The sequence below is a fragment of the Thamnophis elegans genome, chromosome 11 (assembly GCF_009769535.1).
Source record: "Thamnophis elegans isolate rThaEle1 chromosome 11, rThaEle1.pri, whole genome shotgun sequence".
In the NCBI taxonomy this organism is placed as follows: Eukaryota; Metazoa; Chordata; class Lepidosauria; order Squamata; family Colubridae; genus Thamnophis; species Thamnophis elegans.
Genome location: NC_045551.1, coordinates 34116917 through 34138962, shown reverse-complemented (window position 1 = coordinate 34138962; position 22046 = coordinate 34116917). Strand labels below are relative to the sequence as shown.

Genomic DNA, 22046 nt, shown 5'->3' with positions numbered 1-22046 from the left:
ACACTTGTATGTACTTAGTTTTTAGCCTCTATAGCTATGTAATCTGACTCATGTAAAGTAGAAGTTGTAAGCATTAATTGTTTAATTATTCATTTTTTTAATTCTGCTTTTTGCTCACTGAAAGCCAGTGATTTGCTAAACGAAAATCAAAGCTATTGGGTAAACTAAATATTAGGGTGATTTTTTAAAATATCAAAACAAATGTTAATATTTAACATAGTAACATGAAAATTCTAATTAATATAATTTAGTCTAACTGGTGACTGGGTGACTTTGAGTCAATCACTTTTTCTCAACTCACCTCAGTTGGGGTGAGTTGTTGGGAAAATAGGAGGAAGGAAAAAGTATGCTCACCATCTTGAGTTATTCATAAAAATAATAAATGCTTATTAAAAAAAATAAGTAAATAAAGTAGCCAGTGAATTAGATATTCACATAATTATTAATCTGCATTTGTCAGCCTTCAAGCATCATTCAACCATGAATAAACTTCCAACTAGGAAGTATCATGACATTTGAAATGATTCTACATTTATTGGTCTTGTTTTCATTTTTCTTAGTTGGATAGTGGAGAGGACAACAGTTTGGCAAATGATTGCATATGAATGTGAAATCCTTTATGTATGAGCTGAATTTTATGATATTTCTATTTTTTTTTATCTAGATAATGTGTGAGATGTTTTTTCCAGCATTTGAAAATGTTCCTGATAGTTTAACAACACCTTTTTGTAATCGGCCCTTTTACACAAGATTGAAACCTGCATTTCTAAGTAGCATAAATACACAGTCTTCTAGTGAAGATGGGCCAACAGCAGAGAGCTCAAAGGTACTTAACACGCAGGTCTGATCTTTATTTCAGGGCATTATATATGGCATTTTATATAGTCAGCATTATATTCAGAAGTGTACTATTATCTAATTTAATTTTAGCTTTAGTTTTAATTTAGTTTGGGAAGGACATACTGTATTTTTCAGCGTATAAGACAGCCCAGAGTATAAGACGCACCAAGGATTTGAAGAGGCAAATAAAAGTAGGTAGGTAGATAGAGGGAGAGAGAGGGAGAGAAAGAGAGAGAAATACAGTAGGTAGTGAGAAAGAGAGAGTGGTTAGGTAGGTAGAAGGTAGATAAACGGATATATATATAGAGAGAGAAATAGAGAGAAAGGTAGGTAGGGAGAGAGAGGGGGTGGGTAGGTAGGTAGGTAGGTAGGTAGGTAGGTAGAGGGATAGAGAAATGGAGATATATATAGAGAGAAATACAGTAGATAGGTAGGGAGAAAGTAGGTAGGTTGGTAGGTAGAGGGATACAGAGAGAAATAGAGAGAGAGAGTAGGTTGGTAGATGGGGGAGAGAGAGAGAGAGAGATAAAGAAATACAGTAGGTAGGTAGGGGGGAGAGAGAGAGTAGGTAGGTAGGTAGGTAGGTAGATGTTTCCAGGTATATTTATCCATGTGCTGAAGAAGGAAATTGCTGACCATCTGTAGCACCTAAGACTTTGTTTCTACTGGCACAGCACTAGATCAATGTAATTCTCATTAATCAGTTAAACAGCTTTCCAAAAGGAAAAAAAGTTTTTGCACTTTGCAAACCTCCATAAAAAAAACCGCCTGTTTTTTGTGAAAACGGGCCCGTTTTTTTTAAAGGCATAAATAGCCTTGGGGGGACTTGCAGAGTGCTCCGGGGGGGGGGGCAAAAAACCAGCCCATTTATCATGAAAATGGGCCCGTTTTCAGTCAAAGAAATTGCATGCATAGCCTTATGGAGGCTTATAGAGTGCTGCTGGGGGCTGGGGGGGAGGGAAACGGCCCATTTTTTTCTCATTTCTGCCCTCCCCAGCCCCCAGGAGCTCTCTGAAAGCCTCCATAAGGGTCATTTTGGTTAAAGGGCGGGGCTTCGTGAGGCAAAAAATGCTGTATTCAATGTATAAGATGCACCCAGATTTTCAGCCTCTTTTTTGAGGGAAAAAGGGTGCGTCTTATACTCTGAAAAGTATGGTAGCTTTCCAAAGAAAACTGATTTGGAATGGAATGGAATGGAATGGAATGGAAACTAAAAGTAGTGACTAGTTAGTAAAATGATCAACATTGATGTATTATATAAAAATGATTATGATTTAATATAAGTTAAAATTTTCATATGTGGAGAGCTGTTTTTAAAATCAGACATTAGCTGTGAGCACTAGGTTCCCATTGCAACCGTGGAAGCTATCCTATCTCCCTATATTATACATTTTTGAAATCTCATGGATGTTTGACAAAATTTAAGGAAATGAGAACCTCAGCCATCGTTAAGTCCTAATTTAAGTACATACTTGGTAATTATGCTTTATGTTGAAACCATAATTCTAAAAAAACTGTATTAAAATATAGTCCATCCTTTGTGTTCAGGTAAAGTATGTAGAGAAAGCTTTACAAGAGCAGCTGATTCACTTAGTTTCTGAAATACCCATATAGGCTATCCATATTATTTATTATTATTTACATGATATAAAAATAATAGAGTTGATAAAAGCAGTCCCAGCAGAAGTCATGTAACAGGTTGCCAAACTGTTAGTTTTCAGTCATGGCTATGATAAACAAAGACATATTTTTGTCTTTATTTATTTATATATAACCAAATGTTTTTATTGTAGGAGGCCATGTTGAGGTTAACAAGAAATCCTTCCCAAGAGAATGATGTCTATCACTGTATTGATTCTTCAATTTCCCATCATGACTTCTACTTTGAAGAGAATACGAAAACATTAGGAAAAGTCCTCTCCAGCCTACCCAGTGCAAACTTGAAAAGAAAATTTTCTGCTGATGGGAGAGACTTTCAGAATCTGGATGTTCCTAGCAAAATTCATAGAAAAGGTCTGTTGCAGCCGCTTACATGCTCTCAATTTTGCTTTTTGTTATTGCTTGTTGTTTTTATTTTAGAGGAAAAAAACTACAATTTTGAATCTTTTTGCTAGTTATGGAATATTTTGCCAAAGTCAATCTAGCAATTCCTATTTTAAACTGAATAAGTTAAATTGCTCAGTATTTTGTGTAAGGAAAAACATAAATCATTTCAACAATCAGTAATAACAATATGTTATAACTTTAAATGAAACAAATGTGACATTTGTTGTTCTTGCAGTTGTAAAGAATAAAACAAGTTATAATGATTAGGATAGACTAGAACAGGGGTGTCAAACTGGCGGCCCGCAGGCCAGATGCGTCACACGTAGGCCATGATCACCCCACCTAGGTGAAGGGGGAAAACGTTGCAAAACATCACTTTGTTTTCTTTGCTCTAAATAGCAGATTTCTTATAGAAGGGAATAGTTGTGGTATTTTGTCAGCATAGACTAAGATGAAACTTTCCAGTTGAATGTCTGGAATCTTTCTTTAATTTTTCAGAACAAAAGTTGAATTGAATAGTTGTACTCATTTTAATTCTTCAGAAATGCACAGTGTTTAGTCCTGTGTCCCTGTCTGATAATTTTAGAACTCACTGGAAATTATTAGTTTTTGAAAGACCTGGTACAGCCTCTTCCTCCTCCTTTTTTGATATTTTGAATTATCTATTGAGATTGTTCAGAAAAGGAGTCATTTATTTCAAATGTTCTTTTTTTATTTTAAGATGGAGATGCTGCTTGTGGAAACTCAGCTTCCCTTCCCATAAAAGAGATTCCTACAAATCTTATGGATCCATCTGACTTTGAGTGTTCCCTTTGTATGAGGTATTAACAAGCTGCACAAAATGTCTTATTCTATAGGATTTAAATTTCAGCAGCAGTTGCGTTATCTTATTTCTCTGGACGTAGAAAATAAGTAGACTGAAGCCGGATTTATCACCACATAAATTCCATGATTTATCATCATTTCATTCATTTATCATTTATTGGATTTGTATGCCAGTTGAGTATTGTCCGCGTATTGGTGGTATTTGATCCCGTGCCGGCGTATGATCTCACCCAGCGGCTTCATGTAGATATTAAATAGGAGGGGGGACAGGACCGAATCCTGCGGCACCCCATAATTGAGGGGCCTAGGGGTCAATCTCTGCCCTCGAACCAACACCGTCTGCGACCTGTCCGAGAGGTAGGAGGAGAACCACCGTAGAACGGTGCTTCCCACTCCCACCTCTCGCAACCGTCGCAGAAGGATACCATGGTCGATGGTATCGAAGGCCGCTGAGAGGTCAAGAAGCACAAGGATAGAGGAGTGACCTCTATCCCTGGCTCGCCAGAGATCATCGATCAGCGCGACCAAAGCAGTTTCCGTGCTGTAACCAGGCCTGAAACCCGACTGAAAGGAATCCAGATAATCAGTTTCATCCAAGGACTGTCGGAGTTGAAAGGCCACCACCTTCTCAACAGCCTTCCCTACAAAGGGGAGGTTGGAGACTGGACGATAGTGTTCAAAATGGCTGGGTCCAGAGAAGATTTCTTCAGGAAGGGTCTCACCACCGCATCCTTTAGTAGGTGCGGGAAGGATCCCTCCCGGAGAGAGGTGTTAACTATCGTCTGGAGCCAGCCACGTGTCACCTCCCTACTGGTCGAGACCAGCCAGGAGGGGCACGGGTCCAGTATATAGGTGGAGGCACTCACCGCTCCCATGGCCTTGTCCACTTCTTCAGGAGCGACAAGTTGAAACTCGCTCCATAAAATCTGCTCAAGACCTTCCCCCGGTACCTCGGCTGGTACCGTGCAATTGGAGTCCAGGTCCATCCGAATCCGAGCAACTTTATCTGTCAGAAACTGAACAAATTCCTCAGCTCTACCTTGTAAAGGGTCGTCCACATCCCTTCCTTTCAAAAGGGAGCGGGCTATTCTAAACAAGGCGGCTGGGCGCGATTCGGTGGATGCAATAAGAGCGGAAAAATGCGCACATTTTGCCACCGGTATTGCCATGAGATAGGTCCTGATATAGGCTCTCATTTATGTTCTTGTGTCAGACATCATGACATAAGTATGTAAGTCATAGTATCCATGCGATGACACATTACAGTCATACAATTTTAATATTGTAATTTTCTTATAGGCACTGTTTGCTTAGGTTAATAGATGAAAAAACCCCAAACAATTCCACTCCCAAAAAAACCAAATGTCCATTCTCTGTTGCTAGGAAATTGTGTGTGTGTGTGTGTGTCTGTCTGTCTGTCTGTCTGTCTGTCTACATGAAATTACAGCAAAATAATCTTCTATGCTGTTCATATTTTATGTTGCTTTTGATATTGTTATTTGATTTTGTTGATTATTTCTTGATGCATTATGGTAGAATTTTTTGCTTGATGAACATTTTATAATTTGTTATGTTGTAATGAAAGCTGCTGTGAGCTCTGAAGAGATAAACAGTATGCTAATTTATTAAATAATTTTATAGTAAGAATTCATCATTTTTCTTACATAATTGTGCTCAGAAACAGTTTTTGAAAATGAATGAAAGAGTTCTATGTCATAACTTCATAAATAAGCTTTTCTTTAGTAAGAATGGGCTAATTGTGTGATGGGTATATGATAATACCTTATACTGTACATTTCAAGAGCAGATTACATACATGATATGTGGTATTATGCAACTTCTGTGGTGTTATGCAAAATGCTTTTAAATCGTTGATTTTAGAGTTCCAAATTCCAAAAACTGTTACAAATGCTTTTATGTTGCAAGGTAGAAGAAGCATTATTATTATTTTTGAAATAATCATAAAAAGCAATGCATTTAGAATTCAAGACAGTTTCAATGTAAAATATTTTGTACACTCATTCAAGATATACAGATGAATGGATATATGAAATTGTTATTTTCATGTCTTTTTCAGGTTATTCTACGAGCCTGTCACTACTCCTTGTGGGCATACGTTCTGCCTCAAATGCCTTGAACGTTGTCTGGATCATAATCCTCACTGTCCGCTTTGTAAAGAAAAGCTCTCAGATGTAAGTCTTCCTCATCCCATTTCCAGAAGCTGCTTAAATAAAAGGCTTGTGTTTCTTGAACCTTTAAGGGCCCATTTACACCCTTAAACCACCTCCAAAAAAAGGGGAGAATTGATCTGAATTTTGGAGAGGGCTTCAGAATGTTTTTTTTAAAGGGTGCAATACAAAAGTTCAGTAAGCCAATTTAATGCTTGAAAATCAAAATTCCATGTGAAAATTAGAATCCTGCTGATTCTAGTGTCCTGAAATGAAGAGTGAAGGAACATATGTGACTCGCCCTAATACAGATAGGTAGTATTTAAATGTATGTGATGTTTGACTTCACATATATTTAAATTCTTGCCAAACAGGAATAAAAAGGGTATCACCTCAATACAGTATTTTGCAACCTTGGGCACTTGATGTGTGAACTTCAATTCCCAGAATTCCCTAGATGGATAAAGAATTCCAAGAGTTGAAGTCTACATATCTTCAAGTGCCCAAGGATGGGAAACACTGCTATATATTTCAGAGATATTTTCTGAAGAAGCAGTGTAGAATAATTAAATGGCCACTCTTATGTGCTTATTATAGCCACTTAAAACCATAACAGTGAACTGCTAAATACAGTAGCGATTTAGTAGTTTTGGTTTTAAGTGCTTGACTGTAGTATTCTGTGCAAATTCCTGATTCCATTTTAAGGTGTTAAAACATAAAAACATTTACTTTACCCATTCTATTCTCGAGGCCAGTTTAATTACTGATTAGTAGAATAGCTAGAACTGAATAACGTGGATTCTTAAATTCCCTTTATAGTTTTTAGCAAGTCGAACTTACAAAAAGACCATCCTTACTGAAGAATTAATAGTTCGCTACTTTCCAGAAGAATTATCTGAAAGGAAAAAGGTTTATGAAGAAGAAATGAAGGAATTATCAAAGTAAGTGATGTTACTTTATAAAGAGAATATTAGTAAAATTAAGTGCATTGATTAAATAATGTGTATATTTTCATAATATTTATAATTCTTCTGTGATCGTGGAGACAGCAGCCAGACTGGGTTCACTCCGTCCAGTAAACAATTGGATTGAGTCTACACTTATGATGTCATCAGGTCCTTGTGGCTCCTCCCCAATTCAGACTCAGCCCAACCAGACTAGCAGTGAGAATTAATCTCTCCATTAATTAAAATTGCCATTAAATGGCAATTTTTTTTACAAAGTTTTTTCCTTTAAATTGGCTTTTTAAATCATTTTTTTCTTCTGACCAAATTGGAGGTAAATTCAAAACTGCTTCCAGACTGCCTCTCTTCAGCCATTCTGACTGCCTGCGGCCACAAGTTCACTCAGGAAGCCTGCCTTGCAGTTGGATCGGCCAGCTCATGAGCTACGGCTCTGTAGCTGTTTCTCCAAGGCACTCCTGGACTCTGGGCACTCAAAGAGACGCGTGACCAGCCCTTTCGCATGCAGCAGTTCCATTCTGTGGAGCGCCCGGCCACTTTGAGTGTCGGTGGCCATTTTGTGGGTCGGAAAAGCCTGCGAAGATAGTGGCAACCATTTTGAGGCTTGGAAAAGCCTCGGAAGAAAAAAAAAGTCGGCCATTTTGGACACTTTAAAAAAGGCGCGAACTCTGCCGCAACCGTTACAAGTGCCCAGCAACCCAGGATCATTCCAGGTAGACTGGATCAGGAGCGCCTGGCCATCAAACAGGTGAGACTGTTGCCTAGATTTATTGTGGCTTGATTTATGTCGGGGGAGATGACTGACCAAGCTATGTCTGCAGATAGAGGATTAGAGGAGGCCGGGCCATCGGGGGCGAAGTAGGAAGAGGCAAGCCAAAGAGGCTCCATCCTCAGAGATAAATCCCAAGGTCTCTAAAGCCACTACCAGGGCAGAAGAGCGAAGGCAGAAGGCTCTTGAGAAAGAATTTCAGAGGGCCCAAAAACAACAAGTTCTAACTGCTCAGCCCTCCCGAGGGTCTCCAGGTTGTCTCCTCAGATCCACCTGTCTTGTCTCCCATGAGACCTTGCCCTGCACTGGCAGATTCAGATGGGGAATTGTCATCTTCTGAGTCCTCTTCTTCTGTAGAACCTGACAACAGATGCAATTTCTTTAATGTCCCTCTCAATAGGGAACGCACCTTTGAGCAGTCTTCCCTCCCTATGGCGCATGGTTCAGGGATTCCCCAAGCCATGTACATCTCTCCTGCAGATGTGGCAACCATCATTGCTGAAACCATCAAACAGGTGATGGCTGCTGGCCTACAATAGCGCCCCCAACCTGCTCCATCACATAGCCACAAGCATAAATCTTCTGCAGCTGCTCAACAACCTGGTCCCTCTTCTTCTACTTCTCAGGCCTCGGTGGTGAACAAGATAATCTGTGGGATTCAGATCTGTCTGACGACGAAGTGGTCACCCCGGATGCCCCAGCCTTTGCCGGATTATTTAAAACTGAGCGTTTTAAGTCCCTACTGCTTAAGGCCACCTTCTGCTTCAGCTTCTACTTCACAGGAAAAACCAGCAGAACTGGCTACAACTGAGGGTCCCAGTATCCCATTCACCGAACCTCCTGTGGGAAAGGAGGTGATCCTTGTTCCCAAGATCTTCCTGAACGTGATCCAGAAGCAGTGGGAATCCCCGGGCATGGGTCCATAGCCAACCAACCTCGACAAACATCTTTATAATATTGCACCAGAACTCATCAAATTCCTCGAGTCCCGTCCCCCCATGGACGCACCGGTTGCAGCACTTTTATCCCCTGCTGTGATCTCTGGAGCCCCTGAAGAGGTCCTCAAGCCTGAGGAGAAAAGGTTAGACCAAACCTTAGTCAAAAACTATTATGCAGGGGTCTGTGCTGTTAGGGCCTCCATTGCCACTTCCTTTTTCTCTAGAGCGGCCCTAATCTGGATTGAACAGCTTCAGGAGCACATTTCTCCTACTGACACTAGATCGCATAGGGACCTCAACGAGATTAGGGCAGCCATTGAATATGCGGCTGATTCTTCTCTTAATGCTGCCAGATTCCCTTCCAAAGCTATGGCCTCTTCAGTCACGGCCAGGTGTCTACTTTGGTTCAAGACATGGCAGGTGGATGTCCGTACCAAGTGGCCCTGGCAGCCTCTTCCTTCCGTGGCACCCAATTATTTGGTACCCCTTTGGATCCGTACCTCATGGGATCTAAAGACAAGCACAAGGTCCTTTCAGCCATCTATGAAAAACAGGACAGTCGTCCCGCTCCTTACTACAGGAGTTTGCCCTTTTGGCCGGCGGACAGGGAGCGTCATTCTCCCATCCGCAACGTCAGTCCTACACTCCCAGACAGGGATCTCACCAGGACAGATCTAACAGAAACGCACAGCGTTTCCCCCCCCACCCCAAGAAGTCTTACTATGGAGGAAGCAACTGCCAATTTTCATGAAGAAAATGACTATCTGGACTCTCTTCTGATCGGAGGCTGCCTGGCGTTCTTTGCCCACTGCTGGGAAGAGACCACAACAGACAATTGGATACTCAAAACTGACAAATTTGGCCTCATGCTGGAATTCCTCTCCATCCCCCAGGAACACTTCAATGGAACAGGCCATTCAGCACCTTTTGGAGATCCAGGCCATCCAACCGGTTCCTCCCCATCAAGAAGGGCAGGGTTTTTATTCCCACCTGTTTGTGGTACCGAAAAATTCCGGGAGATGGAGAGCAATTTTGGATCTAAAATCGTTGAACCGCCATATTGTCTACCGGCAGTTCAAAATGCATTCTCTGCACACCATCCTGCAGGGAGTCAGGAAAGGCGACTTCCTCACATCAGTAGACTTGACCGAAGCTTACCTTCATATTCCCATCTTCATAGACCACCAAAAATATCTCCGTTTCTCTTATTGGGGGGGAGGTACTTCCACTACCGAGCTCTTCCGGTTCAGTCTGTCCTCGGCCCCAGGGTATTCACAAAGGTGCTGGCTGCCCTAGCCGCCCACATCAGGTCATCTCCAGTTGGATTCTCTGTTACCTGGACTACACCCACTTGTCGTCCAGGTCTCCGACTCAAGCAGAAAGGGATCTCGCTCTCACCATTCACACCCTGTGGAATCACGGGTTCGGGGTGAATCTCAAGAAGAGTCATCTCGTTCCCAGCACTCGCATTCTTCACTTCGGGGTCTTGATAGACACCGTGGTGGGGAGGGGTGTTTCTGTCCAACGACCGCTTTCTCAGTCTGAAGGAAATTGTCAGGAAGGTGCTGCGCCTACACAAGGCGTCCCTTCTTCTTCTCTCCCAAGTCTTGGGCAAGATGGTGTCTTGTTTCGGGGTTGTCCCATGGGCCAGGTTCCACAGCAGGACCCTTCAATGGTTCATGCTTCCCCTTCAAAAGGCCGACAGGAGCTGCGCTCCTCTCTGGGTTCCTCTTCCCAGTCAAGTCTTACAGTCCCTCAAATGATGGCAATCCCTGGCAATTACCACTAATACGTTACACCGACAGGTGGCTGCTTTGGCTTCTGTCCTAGACGGCCTTGCCTCCGACCATCTACCTTCTCATCCCTTGATCTGGAGATTTCTCCGTGGAGCATCCAACCTGCGTCCCCCTGCCATCCATAGGTATCTGTCTGCCGGGCAGCCACATGGGCGTCTCCCACGGTCTTCATACGTCATTACAAGTTAAACAAGTATGCATCGGTTGACGCAGCTTTTGGGCCCAAGGTGCTGGCAACAAGTGCTTGTGCCTTAACAGACTTTCTTTAGTATCCCCACCCTACTGGACATCTCAGTCTTTGGTACGTCCCAGTCTGGCTGCTGTTTCCACAATCACAGGAGAATGGGCGTTGGTTCTTACCTGATACGCTCATTCCCTGTTGAAGTGGAGATAGCAGCCAGCCCCACCCTGGGGTGCGTCACGCAATTCAGAACCTTTTTGTATGGAGGAGAGAGAGAGAGATACAGAGGATAGGGACTTGACATATGTACGTTTTTGCTCACAATTCTCACTTGAGTCTACAGTTTTCCTTCATCTGAACTGGGGAGGAGCCACAAGGGCCCGATGACATCATAAGTGTAGATTCAGTCCAATTAGTTATTGGACAGAGTAAACCCAGTCTGGCTGCTGTCTCCACTTCAACAGAGAATGAGTGTATCAGGTAAGAACCAACACCCATTCTCTGATCTTCAGACAAAAAACATTTTATTTTAGCATGCTGGTATGGTATATGTCCAGGATTGTGAATCTATGGCATGCGTGCCACAGGTGGCACGCGGAGCCATTTGTCAAGGTACGTGAGCCGTTGCCCTGTCAGGTGGCCAGCGCGTATGTGTGCACTGGCCAGCTGAGTTCAGCCTTTTTAAAACCATTTTTCGTCCTCCCCAGGCTCCAGAGGCTTTATAGGAGCCTGGGGAGGGCAGAAACAGCCCCCCCACCCCAGAGGCCCTCCGGAGCCTTCAGGAGCTTACCTGAAGCCTCTGGAGCGCAAAAAACTGACCTTATGGGCAAACCTGAAGTTTGGGAACAGACTTCTGGGTTGCTCGTAGGGCTGGTTTAAGCCCTCCAAAGCCTTCAGGGGCCTTCCAGAGGCTTGCCTGAAGGCTCCAGAGGACAAAAAATGACTTCCGGAGGGGCAGGGGAGGCTGTTTTTGCCCTCCCGAGGCTCCTATAAAGCCTCTGGAACCTAGGGAGGGTGAAAAAAGCATGCAAAAAAATGAGGGGGTCGCATATTGCATTATGGGTGTGGCACGCCTGTGCACAACCCCCCTGCACTCCCCCTGCTTATGGTATGCGAACCAAAAAAGGTTCGCGATCGCTGTCATTTGACATTAATCTGTCAATTCTTCCTTTCTCTTGATTTTTCATAGAAAGTTTGATTAGAGAACCTGCACTTTATTAACATTTGGAAACCAAGTTGTTGCTTTGCACAAACTTTACTCTGCCTTTATGAAAATAAATAAATAGAGAGTGGGCGGCATACAAACCCCATAAATAAAATAAAATAAAAAAAATAAAATAAATAAGTGGGAAACATCACTGGAAGCAGTCCCAATCTCCTTTATACAATCAATATGCATGTGTAGGTCAGGGATATGCATGCCCTGAAAATGACTTGGAACACTAATGAAGTTGAAACAAAAGCCTCTGAATGAGACTTTTACAGAAATGCCATAAGTATATTCTGACATTTGTTCCAAAAACTATGTGGAGGGTCACGTAGTAAGTTTCTATAACAGATAAAGTTATTGTTTGGAGAAGCAGTCTCCAACCTTTCCACCTTGGTGGCGCTGGTGGAGGGTTTAAGTGGCAGGCCCATGTGCCAGAGATGAGTTGCTACTGGTTCACACCAGTTCAGGCAAACTGGTAGTGGAAATTGCAACTGGGTCACAAACGGTAGGGACAGTAGGCTCAATATGCCCCCGAACCAGTTCCTGGTCGCCGCGGCTTTTGGGGGGGCCTTTTTAAAATGTTCCGCACATTCACAGACCTATTTACATGCAACTGCGCACACTCATGGAACACCGAACTGGCAGTAATGCTGGCAGCAACCCACCCATGCCATGTGCGCATGTACAGCTCTGGTGCCAGCGGTAGGCATGCCCGCCCTCTGTTCGCGCAACTGGAGCTTTGCATGTGAGCAGAGAATGCTTGTGTGAGCAGTGGGTACTTGAGTGGAGAGCTTTTGTGCTTGCATGCGAAACTCCACTTGTACCAGCGGAGAGTGCTCGTACATGAATTTTCATTTGCACAAATGGAGCTTTGCACATATGTGGCCATCCCTCACATGAGTAGAGCTTCTTGTGCAAGCACAAATGACCTCCACTCAAGTGCCCTTGTGCGAATAGAGCTTCGCATGCGCACTTGCCCATCATTGGCACAGCATGGTTTTGAACCGGGGATTGTGGACTCCTGATTTGGTGAATAAATAAGCAAGATTATATATGAAACTGCTGGTTACCTTGTACAGAGAAAGCTTTTGTAAAAGAATAAAATTAGAACAGAGTTGTTATAGGACCAAACTGTTGTTCATTTTATTCTAAATCCCATATTGTCTCTGTATGTATGCAATCAGATGTGTTTCTTGCTACATCTGATTTTAGTTGTGTAGTTGTTTGAAATAATAATTATGTACCAAGCAGGCATACTGCAGAATGAAACATAAATTTTCCCACAGCCAATGATACCAGTTCTATGAGAACTGTAGCATGTTCCAAATTTCCAATTTGTCCACTAGCCACAAATTTTTGCCAACTTCTCTCATATATATATATATCAGCCTTTAGCCTTTTAGCATGTACTGTACAGCTTGAAATATTTCAGCTGAGCATGGTCTTTGCTAGGTTTAGATAGTCTTCTCTTGTATTAGTAACAGAAGAGAGATTCAGGGAAGCTGAGTGAAAACACGTATACAATGTATTAAGTAGTTTTAAAAATGGATTTCAGTTATGTGTTTTAACAGATATTGACCTGCATAAGCATAAAATAAATCTTCCTTCTCTTGCAGTCTAAATAAAGATGTTCCCATTTTTGTATGTACCATGGCTTTCCCTACCATTCCTTGTCCTCTTCATGTCTTTGAGCCCCGTTATCGATTAATGATAAGAAGATGCATGGAAACAGGCACTAAACAATTCGGCATGTGTTTAACTGATGAACTGAAAGGGTAAGCTTTCAGAACTCCTTTATAAAATACTACATTTCTGGGTGCAAAAATGGAAGAAGGGCTTATGTCTATCAGATATGGGAAAGTGATCTCATCACGAAAATGGGGGTTGTTGTTTCTTCTCCAATGTTGGGGAATACACCAAGATCTAGCAGTTGGCTGATCAGTAACAATCTTAGGGTAAACTTTCCATTTAGGAGAAATGCAGTGTTTAGGGAAAAATCTGACCGTCTAGACAGGATTCCCAATTTATGTAGATCTTTGCTTCCCATATTCTTCTGGTGGGAATTTAATGGGACCTGAAATCCAGCTCATTTGAGGGTTATTAGATTTGGACAGCAGCATCAAAAGAACTCAAGTAGTAATTTCATAGCTTTTTACAGAACTGGAACAAGCAATATTTCTGCAAGCCTTTGTACCTCCTCTTACCACATTAGGCCTAATAATTCCTTTTACAACTTAATTCCAAATATATTTAGGCAGGCTATGGGAAATCTATAAGGCTGCTTCCTAAAATATATTTAGAATCACACCTTAACATGACTTTGTCCCTTCAGATTTGCAGATTACGGCTGCATGTTGGAAGTCAGGGATGTGAAGTTTTTCCCTGATGGGCGTTCAGTCGTTGATACAGTTGGTATTCGACGTTTTAGGGTCTTAAGCCATGGTCAGCGAGATGGATATAATACTGCAAACATTGAATATTTGGAAGACAAAAAGGTAACTTTTTAGTGTAGTAGTTTTTTTGATACCTCATCTATTGAAAAAAAAAGTTTTGTGAGCCTTCCTTTGTCTTCTAAATTACAGGACAGCCGTAATCTAACTTTTGTGGGGGGGGGGGGGGTTCTTTAGCTGTTGCACGAATTAATTTTTAAACCCAAAGCTGAAGTTACTTCTCCCCTTTTGTTTCCATTCTTACTAAAATGATCAGCACCAAATTCCTTTTATAAAACATCTTTTTAAAATCAAAATGTCATATTCTGAAGTTTTAAACACTCCGTTCAATACTAAATCCTACCATATTAAAATATATATTCCTGAGGAGATTTACAGCATTACTATGCAGTTGTTCAGTCACTCTTTTTTCCAGGGTAGTGTTTTAAATAAGAAAATGGCATTAAGAAGCATGCTCTAAAGGAAAATAGGAATTTGAAAAACAGATATTCCATCCAAGTGTGTGTGGGGTGTGTGTGTGTGTGTGTGTTGTTTGTTTTTACACAGATGGGGGATTTTGAGCAGAAAATGTTAGGAATGCCACTTTCTAATCTGCTTGCAATTATATCAGATCTTCGAATGTGTAGCTCCAATTCTCTTCTTTAAACTGATGCAAAGGTATTAGCAAGCTCTATCAGATCACATGTTCCTTAAGCATGCTTTGGTCAGTGGCTTTTAATCCTATTAATTTATATGATTGGTTTCTCTAAGAGTGTAATGTAAAGCAGCTCTAAAGAGAAATAGACAAAGAATAGGCTCTCCTCAGTTAAAATTAAATGGATTGGTATTCTAGAAGAATAATGGTGTAATCCAGAGTTAGCATTTTACTGTCATTTCACAAATGTAATTCAAATATTCAAATAATTCTTATGTATCTGCAAACAGTTTTTATATCTGTACTGAAAAATGTTAGTTCCCACGTTCTGTACTTTTCCACATCAGTCTTCATCATTGATTGCGAATAGAAAACAATCCACTAAGTCAGGAGTGTCAAACTGGATTTCTTCGAGGGCTGGATCATCATTGCAGTTCTCCTCCTCCGGGTGGAGAGACTGGATGGACGCCTCCTGCAGCAGCCCGCCAGTCAAAACTGGATTTTCAGCCTGGATGGCATGCAGCATTTTGCCAGCCAAAACAGGGTATAGGGCCCGCACGTGCCCCCCTGTGCCCCATTTTGGCTTCCAGAAGCACTATGGGCCAGTCCTTTGCTATTTCCAGGCCAGCCCTGTGGGCCAAATTTAAGCACCCCGAGGCTCACCGGCCTTGAGTTTGACACCTCTGAGTGATAAATTAGCAAACAGCCCTAGTAATCAGCTAGTAACTCAATTTTCACTATTATCCTATTGAATACTCAACACCTACCTGTGCTGCTTTCTTGGAATTTTGGGCTGATTAAAAAGGGAGATGATTAAAAAAAAGTTCCCTGTTTAGGATATTTAAAAGTAACTAAACTCTTTTTAGAATGGTATTTGCTTTTGTTACGCTGTACATAACATGCATTTATTTAAATCTATTTTCATAACTCAAATTAGGTTGAAGGGGCAGAGTATGAAGAGCTGGTCCGCATTCACGATTCCGTTTATGATCAAGCTGTGTCCTGGTTTACTTCTCTTAAAGACAATATGAAAGCACAAATTTTAAACCATTTTGGACCAATGCCAGGGAAAGAACGTGAGCCGCAGGTAAATATGCAATGTTATATCAATGCTAAAAATGAACAGGGTACAACAGCAAATAACTACAATGATTAATATATGCAACAATTCACATAAAGTAAGTGCTTAATTTAAAATCTGTGAAGCTAAAATGTTCATAAATTGTGTGAAAATACAGAGGATATGAATTTGAAAAATGTAATTCTTTCATTTATATATATATATATATGGTATATATCCACTTATGGCTAGTTTTTAAACCAAATGACATTGGCAGTGGCAAATGAGAGGAGAAAAGGAAGAGTTCAGTACCCCCGTTCCCTCAATAGTTCCTAGTGCAGAATATCTGATTTGTTCCCATCTTCCAGCTCCTTCCCTACCATTTGTCTGCTTCTGTTAATATTTCATTGTGGCATCAGCTAGATTTCACCTATATCTCCAATCTCTTCCCTGACATCCCAATACGCCTTATTCTATCATCCTGTTCATTTACCACCATTCTCCCAGTGCCTTGCCTTCTTTCCTTTCCTCTCTGCTCTCTTTTGCTCTGATTTGTTTGGGGGGGGGGCGCGTGGGGAGAAAGCATAGGTAATGTTTATAATTGTACTTATAACTCCTATAAAGGAGATCAGAAGCCACTTCTTCGTACCTATTTTCTTTCTCTTCTATTTTTCATTTATTTTTTTCTTACACTTTTAGCTGTGATTTCTTTCTTTTTTCTTCTTCTGTAGTCTGTATTAATTTAACCTTTGTTTTTCAAATTGTTAATAAAATTATATAAGCAATTATACACAGTCACTGGCAATCAGTTTGCTGTGTTACCTGAAGAGGGCTCCATGAGTAAATCTCAAAAGTTTAACCCCTTTACAGGTCAAAATCCAATAATGAGAGGTATCTTTCACAGTATGATAATTTAAAAAGTGATTATTGTAAAACTCTGCTGGTAGGAATCCATAATTTGGTTTTCAAACACATGCAACTCCTGAAAATTGGTGGCTATTTAAAATGTGCCCTGTTTGCATTTATTTTTAAATTTAAAAAGATCAATCCCAGTTGAATTAATCCAATTATATTTTTGTTTTTGAGATTGTATTTTGGGCTACAGTAAGATGCACTGTATTCCCTACTGGAACCATAGTTCCATTTCATTTTGTTCAAATAGACTAATATTTGTTTTTTACAGCAGCATTTGGACAAATTGTGTATTAACATTTTAGACAGAGTTTTGTTTCCTTGGTTGCATTTACCTTTTCTTAGACTATGAGTCATACATTTATGTTACAGTGCATAATGAAATTACTCCCTTAAAACCAATAAGGCAGTTCTGCGAAAATAGTAATATAGAACGTACTTCAATGTTGTGTTTCTTCCTTATTTGTTTCTGTAAATTTGTTGCATTTCTATGGCCTTTACAATCCCTTTTGAAATGAAGTCATGCCCAAAATCATGGGTAAGAATTTGCTTTTGAGGTAGGGGCTACTTATTTTTGTTGGCCAAGTGTTCAAAGAGGAGAAAAATTATGTGCTTTCAGATAAACAGGGTGATTGTGTTTCAGGATTTTTAATTCCATGGGGGATTTAATCACTTCAAGAACGTTTAATGTTTCTGAAGCCTCAAGTTTTCATACTGTAAATCTGCAGGAAATTACATTCATAATGCTTGATGGTTTGCTATTGAATTTTGGCACCTTACCCACTGGACTATGGGAGCCAGAAAAAACAGTTTAGAGTTTGATTGTCATCTGTCTTTGTTCTATTGTTTTAGGTATTTTTCTATAATTGCAAAATATCAAGATAATGACAATAATGTTGGGGGACAGTCTTACTACATAAAATAGGCAGGACTGTGACTCTCTAGATCTTGCTGGACTGTAATTTTCTGCATTCTGTAGGTTCACTATAGAAATACTTTATGGGTGACCAAAAACTACTTTCAGTTTCTGCATTCTGTGAACAGCACAGAATGTTGTCTTCTTAGATTTTCTTACAGCAATAGATGGTGTTCTATCTGCTTGAATAATGTTACTAAAAACAGTTAATTTATTAATATTTTCTTTACAGAGTAATCCCAGTGGCCCAGCTTGGTACTGGTGGCTTTTGGCAGTATTACCACTAGAGAACAGAGCCCAATTGGCCATTCTTGCCATGACTTCACTTAAAGATCGTCTCATTGCCATTCGCCGCGTATTAATATTTGTGACCCGCAAAAGACCTAGATGACACAGTCTTATTTGTGAAGATACACTGAAAACAACTGGTTTCTAATGCTAATAAGAAAACAATTGGCAACTGAACAGTTTTTCCCTCTGCTCATTTACGCATTCATTCTTCTTTGCACTCACTGGACTCAATAGTTAATCATGTATACTGTGCCTCTTGTCCTGGAATAATCTGAGCCTTTTGGAAGTTATGCCACAACAGAGCATACAGTAGTTGCAGGCATCAACTGAGTACATAATCGCCATCTACTCATAGACAACTGAGTCAGAAGTACTAAAATATCTACAAATCCCCAGTTGACATTTTTATTTCTTTGTAGAAACAGACTTGGAGTAGTGGATTAGAAACTGAGGATATGCATTGTCAGAATTATCCTTGTGGTAGTCAGTTGAAAAGAAATTCTTAAATGTTCTTCTGGAAGAAAGCACCAAGGGCAACTTTGTATCTGCAACATGTGGACAGAAATATCAGAAGTAAATGGGATTGCCAGGATAAAATGTTCCACTTCCAAATAACACTGTCCAAAAGAGTATCTGATGAACAGCTTTGTGGTTGGTTATAAACCAATTCCTTGTGTTTGTAATTTGCATGCTGTATGTATTGAGAAAACTGTTTCATAATATATCTAAGAAGATTGAGTCATTCTTCCTTCCCAAGCCCCCCTCCCTTCAGAATGACATCAGGAACCTACAGCAAGGAGTTACCTGTGGAGAGTCCTGTAGTTGGGACATGGAACTAAGAGCCTCTCATAGTGGACATAATTGTGTCTTAGGGAAAGCTTCTCTCTGCCATTAAATACTTGAGATTGCGAAGCTCCGTGGCTGGATCATGGCCAGCGTATTTAGTGTATATCTACACTGTTAATTTCAAGCTCTTCAGCGATTATCTTACTAAAGGCTGTTGAAAAATCGAATCACCATTTCAATTTTATCCTTCTAGTTTTGTCTGGAAGTAACACTTAAATAAAAACCATCTTTACTCACAACTGCCATAACCAGCCTAATAGGTTCTTCTACGAAAACTTAGTTAGATATACTTTTGAAAACCAAAACCTTAATATTACTTGTTATGTACCGAATACTGTTCGTGCTTGAAATTCTTGCTGACATAAAAGGAGACACAAATGGAATCCTGTACTGCAAATTTCAATGCAAGTTTAAATTAGATGTAAATATATCTGTATTATTATGTCTTCGTATATGTGGTTAACTTTTAAAAAATGGTCAAATTATTGGAAATAGTTTAGTAGTTTAGTTGTAAACATGAAACAGCAAATCAGTATTGCTAATTCAAACTGCTGGGATCTCTGAATTTCCGGAAACAAACGAACAGAACAGGAAACTAATAATAGTTTTGGTTTTAGAACATAGTACAAAGACATAGCAAGGTAAAAGATATCGGTTGTAAAAAAAAATAATCTGGCAAGAAACTAATGACAATACCAAATTATTTCAAAAGTGCCTCCTTTATGAATTAGAAACAGCATGTGCTCTTTGGACAAAGGCATAGAAATTTCATATTCAGGAAGTCTAATCATCAAAAAGACTGCTTTTAGTAAGTGCTATAATTGGTGTGGTATTGGAAGATTGTCTAAAAAATCTTGACCAGATAGCAGTTTCCTAAGACTGATCAACACAGCCTGAATGTACTGTAATTGCTTCTTCTTGGAATTCATCTTTTGTAGTTAAGTATTGACCTGTGACTGCTCTTTCAATTGTTAACTGTGCAACTTGCAAATGAAGCTCTAATAATTTCTGCCATAGCCTTCCTGCAAGTTCTTTACTAGAGTTTGTAGATTCTCTTTCAAGTATTTTTTAAAAGTTTGCACCTGGTCCTGGCTGACCTCGGTTGATCTTGAATACTAAACAAAGTCAGTTCTCATTACTATTTGGATGGGAAATCATCTGGCATCTCTAAAGCTGTATGTGAGACCAGGAAATTGAATTTTTTTTAAAAAAAACATGCCAGAAGGAGGCCATGGCAAACCACTTCAGTATCATGCCAGGAACATCACATGAATTTCTCCAGGTAGTTACCAGAAGTCAAGCATGATATTACCTCTTTCAACATTGAAGCCAGAGAGAAGGAGGTTCTCACTCTGTTCTCCTTTCTATCCATTACCTGGGTGCTATCACACTTTCCTTCAACACAGCTGTCTTCCTGTTCATTCACTGGACTCTAAAAGCTTCCAAGTTTTATCAAGAAAGAGGTATTTCAAAATGAACCCTAGTGGGTTTTTTTGCAGGGAACTTGGACCATCTTCATTATTTTTCACAGTTTTAGCTGTGATTGCTTGGACTGTCTCTGGCAAGATTTGGGCTCACCTCTTGGTTTTCTCTTTCTCTTTTCTATTTTTTGTTCTAAGTTACTGTTTTGGCACTTCCCGTTTTGAGGCAGAATTCTATATACTATCCCTGGGATTCCCCTCTAATCTTTTGGATGAGGAATTTTATGAGAGGCTTCAGTATGGTACTTTTGTGCTTTAAAATCAAAAGCCAGGCTGATGAGCTTTTCAGCCATCAGAATTGGTCACATCAGCAGGAATATTAACATAAGTATATGATGAAAGCCAAAAAAATTATGTTCTTTCACTTAGGCTGATCAATCTGGCAATTTAGAGAACTTTATGCTTTGCAGAAATAATATTCAGAACATACTTTTATTGAGTATAATAGGTCTGCAAAGGCATCCCAGCTACTCCTGTAAAAAGCAAACACAAAAACCTGAAATTCGTAATAGGTTTGCATCCAAATAATAGGTGAAGCTTAGACCATTTTAAATTTCACCACTCATGAAATATTTGCTACAGTGGCCTTTATCTACTGTTTTCAAATATCCCTTTTTCTTTCAGTTGCTAAGGGTGCTTTGGGATTTTGATAAGCTGATAATCAGCAGATTTCTGCGCTCTGATTCATGCTGCAGTTCATTTTCAATGAAAAGGAATAAGATTTGTTCAGAAAACTGTATGCATTAGTCATACAGTGCCTTGCATAACTGAAGGTCTGGTGTTGGGTAGCGCCTTAATTTTGCAGCACTAGAATGATTGTATCAACAAAGCACCATAAAAACAAAATCTGGCACTCATGACCAGTTTTTTAAAAATATTTAATGTAGATAAAACTTGAAACAAATATACTCATGTTTTGAAACTAATTAACATGTGTATGTGGATAAGTGTAGATCATTGTACATATGTGTAAATATAAATTATTCCTTACTTTTTATACTTAGTAAAACAAAAGTCAGGTATGTGTTACAGCTATGTTTGGCACTTCGTTGCATAAAACCAAACTTTTTTTAAAAAAATTGCTGCAATGTTCTTTTTGTGTATATTTGGAATATTCATGGGAAAATGTATTTAAGTGACATTTCAAATAAATAATTTCGGTTTGCCATTGTCGTATTTAACTTTTCTAACTATAAAACATGAGCAGTTTTATCAAAAGTCAAATGTTGTATACATCTCTTTTGAAAGAAACTCTAATCTTACTTTTTCAAGACATTGAAATTTAGTTACATCCAATATTAGTCTGTTATTTTCTTCATTGGTTGGATGCTGTTTACACATGCATATTAATGTGCAAGGCATTATCTGAGATTAAGAACAACAGGAATAGAGCTTCTTACGTATTTGATTTCCAGGCATTTTCTCTTCAGAATTGCACTACCTCTTCCCAACTGTTTTCTTGCCTTACAGGAGGAGGAGAAAATGTTAACAAGCTCTTCTCTTCACTACTTTTTCCTGTTTCACATTTTTAAAAAAGTAGAAGTATTTTCAGCTTAAAATATTTCCTGCTGTCTAATCTCTAAAGAATTTACTTGCTACTAGTTACACACATTTTAAAGGCCTGTCACATTTTATCTCCATAATAGTCTAATGAAAACTACAGGTGGTCCTTGATTTGTGACTGTAATTGAGCCTGATAATTACAATCATAAGTTGTGGCA

The 22046-nt window shown here is 39.8% G+C and overlaps 2 protein-coding genes across 2 annotated transcripts in view; both read left to right on the top strand.

The window, feature by feature from the left end:
* Nucleotides 1-21491, top strand: part of LONRF2 (LON peptidase N-terminal domain and ring finger 2) — a 39071-nt gene extending 17580 nt beyond the window's left edge. The window contains exons 4-12 of the mRNA XM_032226546.1: nt 665-826; nt 2634-2853; nt 3608-3707; nt 5789-5903; nt 6699-6820; nt 13352-13510; nt 14068-14230; nt 15757-15906; nt 17940-21491. Coding sequence (XP_032082437.1) covers nt 665-826; nt 2634-2853; nt 3608-3707; nt 5789-5903; nt 6699-6820; nt 13352-13510; nt 14068-14230; nt 15757-15906; nt 17940-18098 — 1350 coding nt within the window. The 3' untranslated portion in view covers nt 18099-21491. The remainder of the gene's footprint in view (nt 1-664; nt 827-2633; nt 2854-3607; nt 3708-5788; nt 5904-6698; nt 6821-13351; nt 13511-14067; nt 14231-15756; nt 15907-17939) is intronic.
* LOC116514803 lies at nt 6831-11240 on the top strand. Its single transcript, XM_032226550.1, has 2 exons — nt 6831-8125; nt 8237-11240. Exon 2 carries the CDS (start codon nt 8962-8964, stop codon nt 9979-9981), a length of 1020 nt encoding a protein of 339 aa, XP_032082441.1. The 5' UTR covers nt 6831-8125; nt 8237-8961; the 3' UTR covers nt 9982-11240.
* Nucleotides 21492-22046: the final 555 nt, after the last annotated feature.